This window comes from Ranitomeya imitator, chromosome 3 (assembly GCF_032444005.1).
Source record: "Ranitomeya imitator isolate aRanImi1 chromosome 3, aRanImi1.pri, whole genome shotgun sequence".
In the NCBI taxonomy this organism is placed as follows: domain Eukaryota; kingdom Metazoa; phylum Chordata; class Amphibia; order Anura; family Dendrobatidae; genus Ranitomeya; species Ranitomeya imitator.
Genome location: NC_091284.1, coordinates 401847175 through 401863431, shown reverse-complemented (window position 1 = coordinate 401863431; position 16257 = coordinate 401847175). Strand labels below are relative to the sequence as shown.

General features: G+C 41.9%; 1 protein-coding gene across 1 annotated transcript in view; it reads left to right on the top strand.

The window, feature by feature from the left end:
* MANEAL (mannosidase endo-alpha like) overlaps window positions 1-15767 on the top strand; it is a 78317-nt gene extending 62550 nt beyond the window's left edge. The window contains exons 2-5 of the mRNA XM_069757113.1: window positions 8571-9136; window positions 9229-9338; window positions 11710-11786; window positions 13264-15767. Coding sequence (XP_069613214.1) covers window positions 8662-9136; window positions 9229-9338; window positions 11710-11786; window positions 13264-13900 — 1299 coding nt within the window. The 5' untranslated portion in view covers window positions 8571-8661 and the 3' untranslated portion in view covers window positions 13901-15767. The remainder of the gene's footprint in view (window positions 1-8570; window positions 9137-9228; window positions 9339-11709; window positions 11787-13263) is intronic.
* The last annotated feature ends 490 nt before the right edge of the window (window positions 15768-16257 follow it).

The window sequence follows — 16257 nt, the reverse complement described above, 5'->3', positions numbered from 1 at the left end:
ATAATTTTAAGGGTAGGTTAATTTTATCATTGAGAGATAGAATATCAAAAATAAAATCCAGAATGGGGGGGACCCACTTGGTGTCATCATGGGCCAAATATGCTCACCCTGCTTTGACATATGTGCCCTAGAGGTTGAAAAAACTAGTGAGAAAAAGACCTCTGTGCCTCCACGTTGAATAACGTGTAATAGCTCATGACGTTTTACAATTTAACATGAACAAATGTTCTTGTTCCAACTAAACTACCATACAAAAGTAAGGTTTTGTAAACAGTTTTTCAGGATAAAGGTATGTTCACATCTACATTGGAGGCTCTGAAAGATTTTGATAAAAATACAGGACAGAATAGAGCCGCATTCTGTGCTACTTTTTGCAGTAAAATAGTGGACACCATGATGAAAACCTGATAGACCTCCAATACTCAGTGGGATTCCATCAGATGCAACTGATTTCTGGCATATGAACAGCTTTAGGCTAGGTCCACATTGGGTTAGAGTGATCCGTTTAACGGATCAGTTTCTAAACGGCACTAACACGATGTAACAGATCCGTTAACGCGCCCATAGACTTCAATTAGTGTAACGCATGCTAACGCATGTCAGAAATCGGCATGCGTTAGTGATGGTCCATTACTTTTTGACGCACCTTCGAACGAGGACTACCGCGTTTTCGGATACATTACGGCAAACGCAGAGCGAATGGAAGCGTTCACTGTGCATAGACCTCTATTGCTAACGCAGGCCGACGCAATGCAACCATGCGTTAACGCATGTGTTAGCGCAATCCAAAAAAAAAGACAATCATTAGCGCATCCATTTAACCGATCCGTTAAACGGATTGCCCTAACGCAATGTGAACCTAGCCTAAGTTGAACTAAAATGAATTGGAAAAAAGAGAAAAAATCTATTATTTTAAAACAAATCGCGTTAACCATTGATTCATGTTTTTTCATTTAAGACAAATTAAATGAAGATAATAATACCAAATAATTTATGTTTGCAATCATTTTCAGGAAGAAATGCTGCAAAATTTGTTGGTAGTCTTCAGACTTCATAATGCCATGCACACGGTCAAGCAGTCCAGTGTGTTGTGAATTCTGCTCTCGGGCTCCCTCCGGTGGTTATAAGTGGTAGCGCGGCTGTTTTTGGATCGCAGCAGCCATCAGGTGTGTCCACTTATGGTAATTCTAACTGGGCTATTTAGTCTTGCTTTACCCTTCAGTTAGTGCCAGTTGTCCATTGTTCCTGGAGGATTCACATCCCTGCCTGGTCTCTGCTGCTTGCTGTTCATTTCATCTAAGCTAAGTTCTGGCCTTGATTTTTGCAGTCCACATGCTGTGGGCCTTATTGTTCAGTGCTTCCTTATGTTTTGTGTTTTGTCCAGCTTGGTCTGTATAAGGATTTGTTTATCCAAGCTGGTATCTCTGGAGATGCAGATATACCCTCCATGCCTTTAGTTAGTTGTGGAGATTTTTGTATTTTCTGTGGTGGATATTTTCTAGTGTTTTAATACTGACCGCATAGCACTCTGTCCTGTCCTTTCTATCTAGCTAGAATGGCCTCCTTTGCTAAAACCTGATTTCAGTCTGCGTATGTTATTTTCCTCTTCTCTCACAGTCAATATTTGTGGGGGGCTGTCTATTCTTTGGGGATTTTCTCTGAGGCAAGATAGTTTTCCCTTTTCTATCTCTAGGGTTAATTAGTCCTCCGGCTGTGTCGAGATGTCTAGGGAGCGTTGGGTACATTCCACGGCTACTGCTAGTTGTGGCGTTAAGTTCAGGTCTGCGGTCAGTACAGGTGCCACCTTCTCCAGAGAACGTCTCATGTTGCTCCTAGGCCACCAGTTCACAACAGTATAACTGGCCCACAATGAGTTAATCGCATCTCAAAAGAAGGGAAGGAAAGTGCTGAGCCATATTTTTTTTTTTTTTTCTGTTGTCTGCTGTGTTTTTTTCCCCCTCTTTACCTCTGGGTGGCTCAGGAGTTTGGCGCTGGCATGGATGTTCAGGGATTGGCTTCTCGTGTGGATCAACTTGCTGCTAGAGTACAGGGTATTTCCGATTATATCGTTCAGACTCCGGTTTTAGAGCCTAAAATTCCAACTCCTGATTTGTTTTTTGGGGACAGATCCAAATTTTTGAGCTTTAAAAATGTAAACTGTTTTTTGCTCTTAAACCCCGTTCCTCTGGTGATTCCACCCAGCAAGTTAGGATTGTCATCTCTCTGCTGCGTGGTGATCCTCAGGATTGGGCATTTTCCCTAGAATCTGGGAATCCAGCTTTGCTTAATGTTGACACATTTTTTCAGGCGCTAGGGTTATTGTATGATGAACCTAATTCAGTGGATCATGCTGAGAAGACCTTGTTGGCCCTTTGTCAGGGTCAAGAAGCGGCAGAATCATATTGCCAGAAATTTAGAAAATGGTCTGTGCTGACTAAATGGAATGAGGATGCCTTGGCGGCAATTTTCAGAAAGGGTCTTTCTGAATCCGTTAAAGATGTTATGGTGGGGTTCCCCACGCCGGCTGGTTTGAGTGATTCTATGTCTTTGGCCATTCAGATTGATCGGCGCTTGCGCGAGCACAGAGTTGCGCATACTGTGTCGTCTTCCGAGCAGAGTCCTGAGCCTATGCAGTGTGATAGGATAGTGTCTAGAGCTGAACGACAAGGATTCAGACGTCAGAATAGGTTGTGTTTGTACTGCGGCGATTCTCCTCATGTTATTTCTGATTGCCCTAAGCGTACCAGGAGAATCGCTAGTTCCGTTACCATCAGTACTGTACAACTCAAATTTCTGTTGTCTGTGACCCTGATCTGCTCATTATCGTCTTTTTCTGTCATGGCATTTGTGGATTCAGGAGCCACTTTAAACTTGATGGACTTAGAATTTGCCAGACGTTGTGGTTTTCCCTTGCAGCCTTTGCAGAATCCTATTCCGAGGGGCATTGATGCCACACCTTTGGCTAAGAATAAACCTCAGTTTTGGACACAGCTGACCATGTGCATGGCGCCAGCCCATCAGGAAGATTGTCGTTTTCTGGTGTTGCATAATTTGCATGATGCTGTTGTGCTGGGTTTCCCATGGTTACAGATGCATAATCCGGTATTGGATTGGAAATCTATGTCTGTGACTAGTTGGGGTTGTCAGGGGGTTCATGGTGACGTTCCTTTGACGTCAATTGCCTCCTCCCCCTCTTCTGAAATTCCTGAGTTTTTGTTTGATTTTCAGGATGTATTTGATGAACCCAAGTCCAGTTCCCTCCCACCGCACAGGGACTGTGATTGTGCGATTGACTTGATTCCAGGCTGTAAGTTCCCTAAGGGCCAACTTTTCAATCTGTCTGTGCCAGAACATGCCGCCATGCGGAGCTATGTTAAGGAGTCTTTGGAGAAAGGGCATATTCGGCCATCTTCTTCACCATTGGGAGCAGGTTTTTTTTTTGTTGCCAAGAAGGATGGTTCCTTGAGACCCTGTATTGATTATCGCCTCTTGAATAAGATCACGGTCAAATTCCAATACCCTTTACCTTTGTTTCTGATCTGTTTGCTAGGATTAAGGGGGCTAGTTAGTTTACTAAGATTGACCTTCGAGGGGCATATAATCTTGTTCGTATTAAGCAGGGTGACGAATGGAAAACTGCGTTTAATACGCCCGAAGGCCATTTTGAATACCTTGTGATGCCATTCGGGCTCTCTAATGCTCCATCTGTGTTTCAGTCCTTCATGCATGATATCTTTCGGAATTATCTTGATAAATTCATGATCGTATATTTGGATGATATTTTGATTTTTTCAGATGATTGGGAGTCTCATGTGAAACAAGTCAGGATGGTATTTCAGATCCTTCGTGATAATGCTTTGTTTGTGAAGGGGTCTAAGTGCCTCTTTGGAGTACAGAAGGTTTCTTATTTGGGCTTCATTTTTTCTTCCTCATCTATAGAAATGGATCCGGTTAAGGTCCAGGCCATTCATGATTGGATCCAGCCCACATCCCTGAAAAGCCTTCAGAAATTTTTGGGCTTTGCTAATTGTTATCGCCGTTTCATTGCCAACTTCTCTAGTGTGGTTAAACCCCTGACCAATTTGACCAAGAAAGGCGCTGATGTGACGAATTGGTCCTCTGCGGCTGTTTCTGCCTTTCATGAGCTTAAACGCCGGTTTACTTCTGCCCCTGTGTTGCGTCAGCCTGATGTTTCTCTTCCATTTCAGGTTGAGGTTGACGCTTCTGAGATTGGAGCAGGGGCTGTTTTGTCTCAGAGGAATTCTGATGGTTCCGTGATGAAACCGTGTGCCTTCTTTTCTCGAAAGTTTTCGCCTGCGGAACGCAATTATGATGTCGGCAATCGTGAGTTGTTGGCTATGAAGTGGGCATTTGAGGAGTGGCGACATTGGCTTGAGGGGGCTAAGCACCGTATTGTGGTCTTGACCGATCATAAGAATCTGATTTATCTCGAGTCTGCCAAACGGCTGAATCCTAGACAGGCCCGATGGTCCCTGTTTTTCTCCCGTTTTGATTTTGTGGTCTCGTATCTTCCGGGTTCTAAGAATGTTAAGGCGGATGCCCTCTCTAGGAGCTTTTTGCCTGATTCTCCTGGGGTCCTTGAGCCGTTCAGCATTCTGAAGGAGGGTTGATTCTTTCTGCCATCTCCCCTGATTTGCGACGGGTTCTTCAGGAATTTCAGGCTGATAAACCTGACCACTGTCCAGTGGGGAAACTGTTTGTTCCTGATAGATGGACTAGTAAAGTGATTTCTGAGGTTCATTGTTCTGTGTTGGCTGGTGATCCGGGGATTTTCGGTACCAGAGACTTGGTTGGTAGGTCCTTTTGGTGGCCTTTGTCACGGGATGTGCGTTCTTTTGTGCAGTCCTGTGGGATTTGTGCGCAGGCCAAGCCTTGCTGTTCCCGCGCTAGTGGGTTGCTTTTGCCTTTGCCGGTCCCTGAGAGGCCTTGGACGCATATTTCTATGGATTTTATTTTAGATCTTCCGGTTTCCCAGAAGATGTCTGTTATCTGGGTGGTTTGTGACCGATTTCTAAGATGGTTCATTTGGTACCTTTGCCTAAATTGCCTTCCTCTTCTGATTTGGTGCCATTGTTCTTTCAGCATGTGGTTCGTTTACATGGCATTCCGGAGAATATTGTGTCCGATAGAGGCTCCCAGTTTGTTTCTAGGTTTTGGCGGGCCTTTTGTGCCAAGCTGGGCATCGATTTGTCTTTTTCTTCCTCCTTTCATCCTCAGACAAATGGCCAAACCGAGCGAACTAATCAAACTTTGGAAACTTATTTGAGATGCTTTGTCTCTGCTGATCAAGATGATTGGGTGGCCTTCTTGCCATTGGCAGAGTTTGCCCTTAATAATCGGGCTAGTTCTGCTACCTTGGTTTCACCCTTCTTTTGTAATTCTGGTTTTCATCCTCGTTTTTCTTTGGGACAGGTTGAGCCTTCTGATTGTCCTGGGGTGGACTCTGTGGTGGACAGGTTGCAGCAAATTTGGGCTCATGTTGTTGACAATTTGGTGTTGTCTCAGGAGGAGGCCCAGCGTTTTGCTAACCGTCGCCGGCGTGTTGGTTCCCGGCTTCGGGTTGGGGATTTGGTCTGGCTGTCTTCCCGTCATGTGCCTATGAAGGTTTCTTCCCCTAAGTTTAAGCCTCGGTTTATTGGTCCTTATAGGATTTCTGAGATTATCAATCCAGTGTCTTTTCGTTTGGCCCTTCCAGCCTCTTTTTCCATCCATAATGTTTTTCATAGATCTTTGTTGCGGAAATACGTGGAGCCCGTTGTTCCCTCTGCTGATCCTCCTGCCCCGGTGTTGATTGATGGGGAGTTGGAGTATGTGGTTGAGAAGATTTTGGATTCTCGTTTTTCGAGGTGGAAGCTTCAGTATCTTGTCAAATGGAAGGGTTATGGCCAGGAGGATAATTCTTGGGTTGTTGCCTCCGATGTTCATGCTGACGATTTGGTTCGTGCCTTTCATTTGGCTCGTCCTGATCGGCCTGGGGGCTCTGATGAGGGTTCGGTGACCTCTCCTCAAGGGGGGGGTACTGTTGTGAATTCTGCTCTCGGGCTCCCTCCAGTGGTTATAAGTGGTAGCGCGGCTGTTTTTGGATCGCAGCAGCCATCAGGTGTGTCCACTTATGGTAATTCTAACTGGGCTATTTAGTCTTGCTTTACCCTTCAGTTAGTGCCAGTTGTCCATTGTTCCTGGAGGATTCACATCCCTGCCTGGTGTCTGCTGCTTGCTGTTCATTTCATCTAAGCTAAGTTCTGGCCTTGATTTTTGCAGTCCACATGCTGTGGGCCTTATTGTTCAATGCTTCCTTATGTTATGTGTTTTGTCCAGCTTGGTCTGTATAAGGATTTGTTTATCCAAGCTGGTATCTCTGGAGATGCAGATATACCCTCCATGCCTTTAGTTAGTTGTGGAGATTTTTGTATTTTCTGTGGTGGATATTTTCTAGTGTTTTAATACTGACCGCATAGCACTCTGTCCTGTCCTTTCTATCTAGCTAGAATGGCCTCCTTTGCTAAAACCTGATTTCAGTCTGCGTATGTTATTTTCCTCTTCTCTCACAGTCAATATTTGTGGGGGGCTGTCTATTCTTTGGGGATTTTCTCTGAAGCAAGATTGTTTTCCCTTTTCTATCTCTAGGGTTAATTAGTCCTCCGGCTGTGTCGAGATGTCTAGGGAGCGTTAGGTACATTCCACGGCTACTGCTAGTTGTGGCGTTAAGTTCAGGTCTGCGGTCAGTACAGGTGCCACCTTCTCCAGAGAACGTCTCATGTTGCTCCTAGGCCACCAGTTCACAACACCAGTGCCAGAGGCAGCAAAGCAACCCCAAAACATCAGGGAACCTCCGCCATGTTTGACTGTAGGGACCGTGTTCTTTTATTTGAATGCCTCTTTTTTTCTCCTGTAAACTCTATGTTGATGCCTTTGCCCAAAAAGCTCTACTTTTGTCTCATCTGACCAGAGAACATTCATCCAAAACGTTTTAGGCTTTTTTCAGGTAAGTTTTGGCAAACTCCAGCCTGGCTTTTTTATGTCTCGGGGTAAGAAGTGGGGTCTTCCTGGGTCTCCTACCATACAGTCCCTTTTCATTCAGATGCCGATGGATAGTACGGGTTGACACTGTTGTACCCTCGGACTGCAGGGCAGCTTGAACTTGTTTGGATGTTAGTCGAGGTTGTTTATCCAACATCCGCACAATCTTGCATTGAAATCTCTTGTCAATTTTTCTTTTCCGTCCACATCTAGGGAGGTTAGCCACAGTGCCAATGGGCTTTAAACTTCTTGATGACACTGCGCACGGTAGACACAGGAACATTCAGGTCTTTGGAGATGGACTTGTAGCCTTGAGATTGCTCATGCTTCCTCACAATTTGGTTTCTCAAGTCCTCAGACATTTCTTTGGTCTTTTTTCTTTTCTCCATTCTCAATGTGGTACACACAAGGGCACAGGACAGAGGTTGAGTCAACTTTAATCCATGTCAACTGGCTGCAAGTGTGATTTAGTTATTGCCAACACCTGTTAGGTGCCCCAGGTAAGTTACAGGTGCTGTTAATTACACAAATTACAGAAGCATCACATGATTTTTCGAACAGTGACAATACTTTTGTCCACCCCCTTTTTTATGTTTGGTGTGAAATTATATCCAATTTGGCTTTAGGACAATTCTTTTTGTGTTTTTTCATTTAAGACAAATTAAATGAAGATAATAATACCAAATAATTTGTGTTTGCAATCATTTTCAGGAAGAAACTGAGTATTATCTGACAGAATTGCAGGGTCAATACTTTTGGCCATGACTGTACAGGTATATACTATATACAGGAGATGACATACAGGTATATACTATATACAGGAGATGACACATAGGTATATACAATATACAGGAGGAGATGACATACAGCAGGTATATACTATTTACAGGGGAGATGACACAGGTATATACAGGAGATGACATACAGGTGTATACTATATATAAGGGAGATGACAAACATGTATATACTGAGGTGAAAATGAGAGGTGTGAGGTGAAAATGAAAAGGTGTGAGTGCAAAATGAGAGGAGTGAGGGAAAATAGTGAAGTGATCGGAAAATGACAGATGTGAGGTCGAAATGACAAGTGTTAGGGAGGAATGAGAGGAGTGAGGGAGGAATGAAAGGAGGGGGAAAATAGGAGGAGTGAATGGGAAAATGAGAGGTGTGAGGGAGAAAATGAGAGATGTGAGGGGGAAAATGAGAGGCGTGATGGGAAAATAAGAGAAGTGAGGTGCTATAACTAACCACAGATATTTACTATGCCCAGGCAATGCAGGGCTCTTCAGCTAGTAACTATTAAATTTCGTTCAACTTCACAATTGTGTTCCACTTGTTGATTCTTCACCAAAAATTTGCATTTGGTATCTTTATGTTTGAAGCATGATATGAGGGAAAAGGTTGAAAAGTTCCAGGGAGCCGAATACTTTTGCAAGGCACTGTATGTGCCTCTAATAACATTATGATGTTTATTATACTGTATTTTGGCTGCCTAAATTGTGTTACCACTTATCTTACTATTGCTATTACAGATCTGTCTCCACAAAAGTTGATGGGTTAATATCAACTAGATGTTAAAAGAAGAACATTCTGGCACTATTGATCCGAACACTGTTGTCTGAGATGGCAAGGCTTCGACGGAAAGCATGCATTGCTCTTTTCCTTTTCACTCTTTTCATTTTTGGAACTATGATGGGCTTGCGAACTTTGAAGCCTACAGATGGCTTTTCTGATCTGGCTCCTGGCCTAGAACTTATTCCCTTTGGAGAACAATCAGAGAAACGGTCTGTATCTAGTGATGCTATTTCCCAACCACAAGGTACTGCGAATGCAGCCGAGCAAACAAAAGTGTACTATGATCTTCATGTTTTCTACTACATGTGGTATGGAAATCCAAAGTTTGATAACAACTATATCCACTGGGATCATGTGATGGTGCCTCATTGGGACCCAAAGATATCAGCAAGCTATCCAAAAGGCAGACACAGTCCCCCTGAGGACATCGGATCCAGCTTTTACCCTGAGTTAGGACCCTACAGTTCAAAAGACTCGGAGGTCCTTGAAGAACATATGAGGCAGCTGAGGGCAGCTGCTATAGGTAAGCTGAGGAATTATATTTATTTTAATAAGTCAATAATAGGAAACTAATGTTACCAATAACAACCTAACTACATAATTGTTTTGTCAAAGGAGTATTAGTACTGTCGTGGTACCCGCCTGGTACAGCAGATGAGAATGGAGAAGCAGTGGAAAACCTGGCACCATTGGTTCTGGATGCTGCCCACAGATATGAAATTAAGGTAACAGATGCGCTGTGTTTCTAAACTACTTTTTGCAATGACTATAGCAACAAATTTACCCTTCTGAGAAAATGTTACTTACTCATTTATTAGGATATAGTGGGATGACTTTATGTAGTGTACACTTGATTTTAATAGAAGTTAACAATAAGAAAAAAAAAATCATTAAACCTATCCACGTTTACCAAAAGTGTGCAAAATGAATACATTTAATTTATAGATGCATGAAAAGCAACCCTAAATGTAAACCTGTACCTGGGCAATAAAGCATATTCTGTCTTCACATTTTACAGTCTAAATTGTACACATTATTAAATAGACCTCTTAGACCTGGTAAGGCTGGTGTACTTACATTGCCTTGAAAAAGTATTCATACCTTGTGAACTTTTCCACATTTTTTCGCGTTAACCTAAATGTATTTTATTGGGATTTTATATGATACACCAACACAAAGTAGAAAGTACTTGTGATGTGTAAAGGAAATTATACATGGTTTAGTTAATATTTTAAATATATAAATCTGAAAATTGTTACGTGCATTTCTATGCACCCCCCATGAGTCAGTACTTTGTAGGACCACCTTTCGCTGCAATTAAAGCTGCAAGTCTCTTAGGGTATGTCTCTACCAGCTTTGCACATCCGGAGGCTGAAATTTTTGCCCGTTCTTCTTTGCAAACTAGATCCAGCTCGGTAAGATTGAATGGAGACCGTCCGTGAGTAGCAATTTTCAGATCTCAACTTTGACTGTCATTCAAATACATGAATATGCTTTGTTGTAAACCATTCCATTGTAGCCCTGACAGTATGTTTAGGGTCGATGTCCTGTGTGACATAGTCACTAGTAAGACCTGTGAGGGGTTAACACCTAATTTGTATAATGTGCTGGGTTTTCGTGGACAACCATAGAGCGATTGGGAGGTTGTCCTCCTTATCACCACTCCAGGGTGTGGTCTGGGGCTTAAGTAGCTGGCCTCCAGAGGCAGTAGGTGTTCAGTGTCTGGAGAGGAACACTCCAGAGAAGTGGTTGTGCTGGAACCAACCAGAACCGTGTGTGTTCTGTTAACGGTGAGTGGGAAGAAACCCGCTCTCAGAAGGACTGTGCTTTGTGCTAACATTTTGTTCTGTTTTCCTGTTTTGCCCAGATGGCTTTGTTAGTTTTACTTCATCTTGGTTTATGCTGCCTATAATAAACCAAAGGAAGTTATTAAAGAGACAGTGTTCCCGTGTCTATCTATGTGTACCACTGAGTGATCTACCACATCTGGTGAAAGGTGAACCTACGCCCTAGTATCAAGTCTTCGCCTCTGCTGGGATTTTCTCCAGGATTGCTCTGTATTTGGCTCCATCCATCTTCCCATCAACTCTGACCAGCTTCCCTGTACCTGCTGAAGAAAAGCATACCCACAGCATGATGCTGCCACCACCATGTTTGTTAGTGGGGATGGTGTTTTAAGGGTGATGTGCAGTGTTAGTTTTCCGTCAGACATAGCTTTTGCATTTAGCCCAAAAAGTTCTACTTTAGTCTCATCTGACCAGAGCATCTTTCACATGCTGGTTTTGTCCCCTACATGTCTTTTTGCAAATAGGGCTTCTTATGGCTTTCAAAAATAGCTTTCTTCTTGCCACTTTTCCATAAAGGCCAGAATTATGTAGTACATGACTAACTGTTGTCCTGTGGACAGATTCTCCCACCTGAGCTGTGGATCGCTGCAGATTCTCCATAATTACAATGGGCCTCTTGGCAGTTTTTCTAGTTAGTGCTCTCCTTGCTTGGGATGTCAGTTTAGGTAAACTGCTATGTCTTGTTAGGTTTACAGTTGTCAATACTCCTTTTTTTGGATGATGGATTGAATAGGGCTCTGTGAGATGTTCAGAGCTTGGGCTATTTATTATAACCTAACGCTGCTTTAATCTTTTCCACACCTTTATCCCTTGTCTTGACTTGTCTGGTGTGTTCCTTGGTTCTCGTGGTGCTGTTTGATCCCTAATATTCTCAAACAAATCTCAGAGACCTTCACAGAACAGATATAATTAGGCCGGGTTCACACTTGCGTTTGGCTGGTCTGCGTATGGCTGCATACTTCCTCCCTTAACATGGATTTCGACAGAAAGTAAACCTGTCTTATATTTACTGAGAGATCTTTTTAATAATGTATTATGAAATCTGGTGACAGAAGCGCTGCACATGATGAATGATTTTGTGGTCTCCACCATTATTATCAGTTAATTTTATCTCTGCATGTTTGCTGTAACTCTGGTGCATGACTGATAAAATGAGACATTTTTACAGATACAAAACTGGCATCCATGTGACAGATGTGAGTATTGTAATGTATCCTCAAAATGAATTTGCATTTTCTGTGTATTGCAGGTTGCGTTTCATATCCAGCCATACAAGGGACGTGATGACCACACACTTCATGAAAACATTAAATACATCATTGATAAGTACGTTTTTTGATTACCGTTATTTGTTCTGGAAGCTTGCCAAAGGAACTTTACAGCTGATAAATGGTGCCTGAACTATTTGCTTCATGAAACAGAGACTGACTCCTGCATTCTAAACGTCTATGCTTTACTCTGAAACACTGGAGTAATTCAGAGAGAAAACAGTGAAAGCACCGCTGGGGATGAGATGACTAGTTCAAATAGGCAAGTCCTGTCAGCTTCTCCCCACCTCCTCACCTAGACTGACTGGTCTCTACCCACACACATAAGGCGAGACTTGTCAATTTAGCTGAGCTGGTGGGGAGAACCTGGCAGGAACTGTCTCTTGGACTAGTCACCTTGTCCCCCTCCATGTTTTCAACTATGTGCTTATCTGAAATGATGTAGTATGTCAGTGTAAAATAGATGTTAGCAATGCAGGAGCCCTGGTGGAAGGGGCACCATATACATAAATAGTACCACTATGCAGTACACAGTAATTGCATTGTTATATAGTACATATAAATAGTATCGCTATACTATACACAAAACATGATTTTACAATACACATACAATAAATGCTTATACATTTTATGCAAACATTACACATAGTATGCACACACTCACATACATATTACAAACATATGCACACTCATTTGGGAACACATTACACAATACACAAACATATCTACACAGATATATATATAAAAAAAAAAAGAAACAGATTTTGCATGTATACTTGTCCACTTTGCTGTCCTGCAAGGACCTGTCCCACACCAGCATAGTAGTGTTAAAAGGGACCATGGTGAAGAGAGAATAATGTCGGCTATGCTCTTCCTGATCTGCAGTCTGGACACTTGCTCCCCTTTCCTCTCCTGTTCTACCGGGAGTATTGTCTAAATCAAACTACAGCAGCCAAGCAGAGGCTTCATCTCTTGTAGCCTAACACATTACCGGCATATAGGCTAGTCAGAAGCATCATCTCTTCAGGTCTTACATGTGATGAGAAGACCATAGACCCATATCCTGCTCCTCTTCAGCATTCCTAGTTAAGAGCCCCCACCATCCTCTCCACCGTACTACACTGCTTAGATTTTGGATTGGATTTATGACAAAAGGGATCATGTTTGTCTTCCCCTTCACCTTTCATAACCCTTAGGCCAATTCTTTCCCTCCTTTTTGACTAACAATACAGCTGTAATGAAACATGAGGATATTTAGCATTTCTTATCCCTTGTCAATCACTTTTGGCCATGCCCAACTGAAATAACTGTTTCTGTGTTCATATTCACTTGGTAAGGTCCATATTTTAATTTTCCTGATTGACATGTTTGAGAACCTTCATATCTATTCATGTTGAGGCCGAGGGCCGTGTGGCATATTTACTTGATTGAGCTACTGTGCAATCATCACTACTAGTACAATGTACGTTTTACAATACTATTTGCCGTACTCTTGCATATCTTGTTTATTATGTAATATTCCTTTGTCCTTTTAGCTTTGGATCCCATGCAGCTTTTTACAGATATAAAACAAGTACCGGTAAAAGTCTTCCTTTCTTCTACATTTATGACTCTTATCTAACGCCACCTGAATCATGGGCGAACCTACTGACAGTGACTGGCTCACATTCGATCCGTAACACCCCTTACGATGGAGTCTTTATTGGCCTGCTGGTAGAGGAAGGACACAAGCATGATATCCTTACAGCTGGTTATGATGGTATTTATACATACTTTGCTTCTAACGGTTTCTCTTTTGGCTCCTCGCACCAAAATTGGAAAATTATCAAAAGCTTTTGTGATACCAACAATCTTATGTTTGTACCAAGTGTTGGCCCTGGTTACATAGACACAAGCATCAGACCGTGGAACAATCACAACACCAGAAATCGAGTTAATGGAAAGTATTATGAAACGGCTCTTCAAGCAGCCCTCACTGTCCGACCAGAAATAGTCTCGATTACATCTTTTAATGAATGGCATGAGGGAACCCAGATTGAGAAAGCAGTTCCAAAGAAAACCGCCACCCGTCTCTATTTAGACTATTTGCCACACCAGCCCGATCTTTACCTTGTTCTTACAAGAAAATGGGCAGAACATTTCAACAAGGAGAAAGAACAATGGCTTATGTGAGCTCAAGGAATAGCATTTCATAACTGCAAGATGTACCAGAGTTGTGCCATTCACCATACTCTGATGGAGCATGTATTTGTGGCGGGAGTGTGCTGGGAGACTAATCAGTTAGTAGATTGAACTTAGGGCTTGTATGAAATTGTATGAAAAATAAGATTGCTTTAAATAAACTTGTGAGGAAAATAGAAGGCTCCACAAGACTAAATGTTATCTTAGCCTCGTAGCCTGTGTTCAATTTACAGCACTTCACAATGAGATCTTTAATCAATGAGCTTTCTCTCATCCCTTATAACTGTTCCACTATTTAATAGTCATAGGGATTTTTCATCTATACAAAATTGATGACATTTTTCTATTCAGATTATGCAATCAATACAAGATCAGTAGAGGTCATATTCATATAAATAAGGATAGGCTGCAATATTAGGCACCTCCAATAATCCCAAAAATGGAGCTGTAACTGGTATCTGATTTTTATGGACTATTTTAAGGCAACATCTCTCACAATTAGATAAAAACACAATTATGCCATGTCATCACTTTGTGACTATATTTATTACCTTTTTTGATATTCCCTGCGGAGACAAGGAGAGGGGGGGGGTGTTGTCGGCGTTGCTCCGATCCGCTAGCCAAAACCACAGGGATCGTCCCACTGAACGCCCTCTCTCCTTTCACCATGGGCGTAACGCTACTCAGACAACACAGGGTGAGGGTATAACAGTGTAGCAAAGCAATGCTTTATTGAACCACAAATCCGGCAAATTATGATTTTTGTTATGCTGTAATGTCTATTGTCTGTACAAATCCTCTTTATAATTTGTAAAGCGCTGCGGAATATGTTGGGGCTATATAAATAAAATTATTATTATTATTATAAATAACATGTAAAACAGTCCCAGCACAAAACCCAAAATGGTGCACATTACAGAATCTCATCCTTCTGCTGACTCGCTGGGATAAGAGCACCTGTTACTTCAGAGCTTCTAGGGCTGACTACCCCACCTGTGGCATGCACAGAGAGGAGGTAACGACAAGCTTAGGAAGATGACAGTTTATTCAGGTACAAGGCCAGTTGACCGGAGGGTCACAAAGTGGCTTCTCCGAACATCTCTATGGAACCAGGTGACCAGCAGGTCCCAATCCTGGCTTTTTCCAAACGTATCCAAGGATTTATGATGGTCAATGGAGCAGATCTGCATCCTGTAGAATGACAAATCTGTGTCCCTCGTGATGGAGCCATGATGTCATGGCTGCGGTCCTGTAGAGTCTCTGGATCTTTCGATGTCTTGGCTGAATCTCTGGCTCTCATACAGAGGCATATAACTTTGTATAATTGACAAGTATTCTTCATTCAGTATTTACAGGTAAAAGGGAAGAATGCAATTAAGACCAACTCACATTGTTTGATTATGTAATCTTTTCGCATAATTTTTTGTCCTCTATTTTCAAAGTCAACAAACTGGCTGATAAGAGCACAATGTGTCACAACAAATTGTCAACTTACAAGTCAATATTAATGGCTTTTACACATACGAAAGTCTGTTTTCTTGACAAAACCAAAAAGAAACACAAATTCAAAAGTCAGCATATAGGTAACAGTCTATTCCTCTTGGCTTACTGAAAGTAGACGTCTAGATAATTAAGATACAATGCCGTGTCTCCACATTCCCCATAATGCAAAAACTGGAATATCTTTTTTCACAAACACATGTGGATCTTTTTACCTTAAATTGTTTCTCTGTTTGTCATATGATTAGTTTGTAGGCTGATGGCAAAAAAATAAATGTATGTTTTCAAAGTTAAAAATGTACTTATTTCGAAGCGTAGAATTAAAACTATACAGATCAGCACATGTTCTGCTATAAAACATTTCGCTAACAGTGGTTTGTTCTGCAGTCTACACGGTTATCATTATATTTACATATAGAGATAACTGGACATTTAAAAAGCACATGGCCAGTAAGATTCAAGGGCCATGATTAGGAAATCTGCTCTGAGAGAAACCAATACTGCAGGCTGGTGGTTTTACAAGATTTATAACAGCAGCTTGTCAGGAGCTGAGAGATAAAGAACTGCAGTATAGAAATAAAATGGGCATGGGCTGAAGATATGTGGCTAGTATGTAAAGAATTAATTTCTCTCTTGGTGTCTTAACTACTGTGCACACTCTGCCAGGGTCTGAACAAGCACTAGTGACCAAGCTCCTTGGATACCAACTGTACACTATGAAAGATAAAAGCTCTCATTGCAGGAAAATGGAAGCAGATATAAAAAACAAGTCAGTTGAAAACTTGCTTATTTTCTTGCTGTCTAATTAAATACATTTTGACATATTTATTAATGACCTTGTAGACATA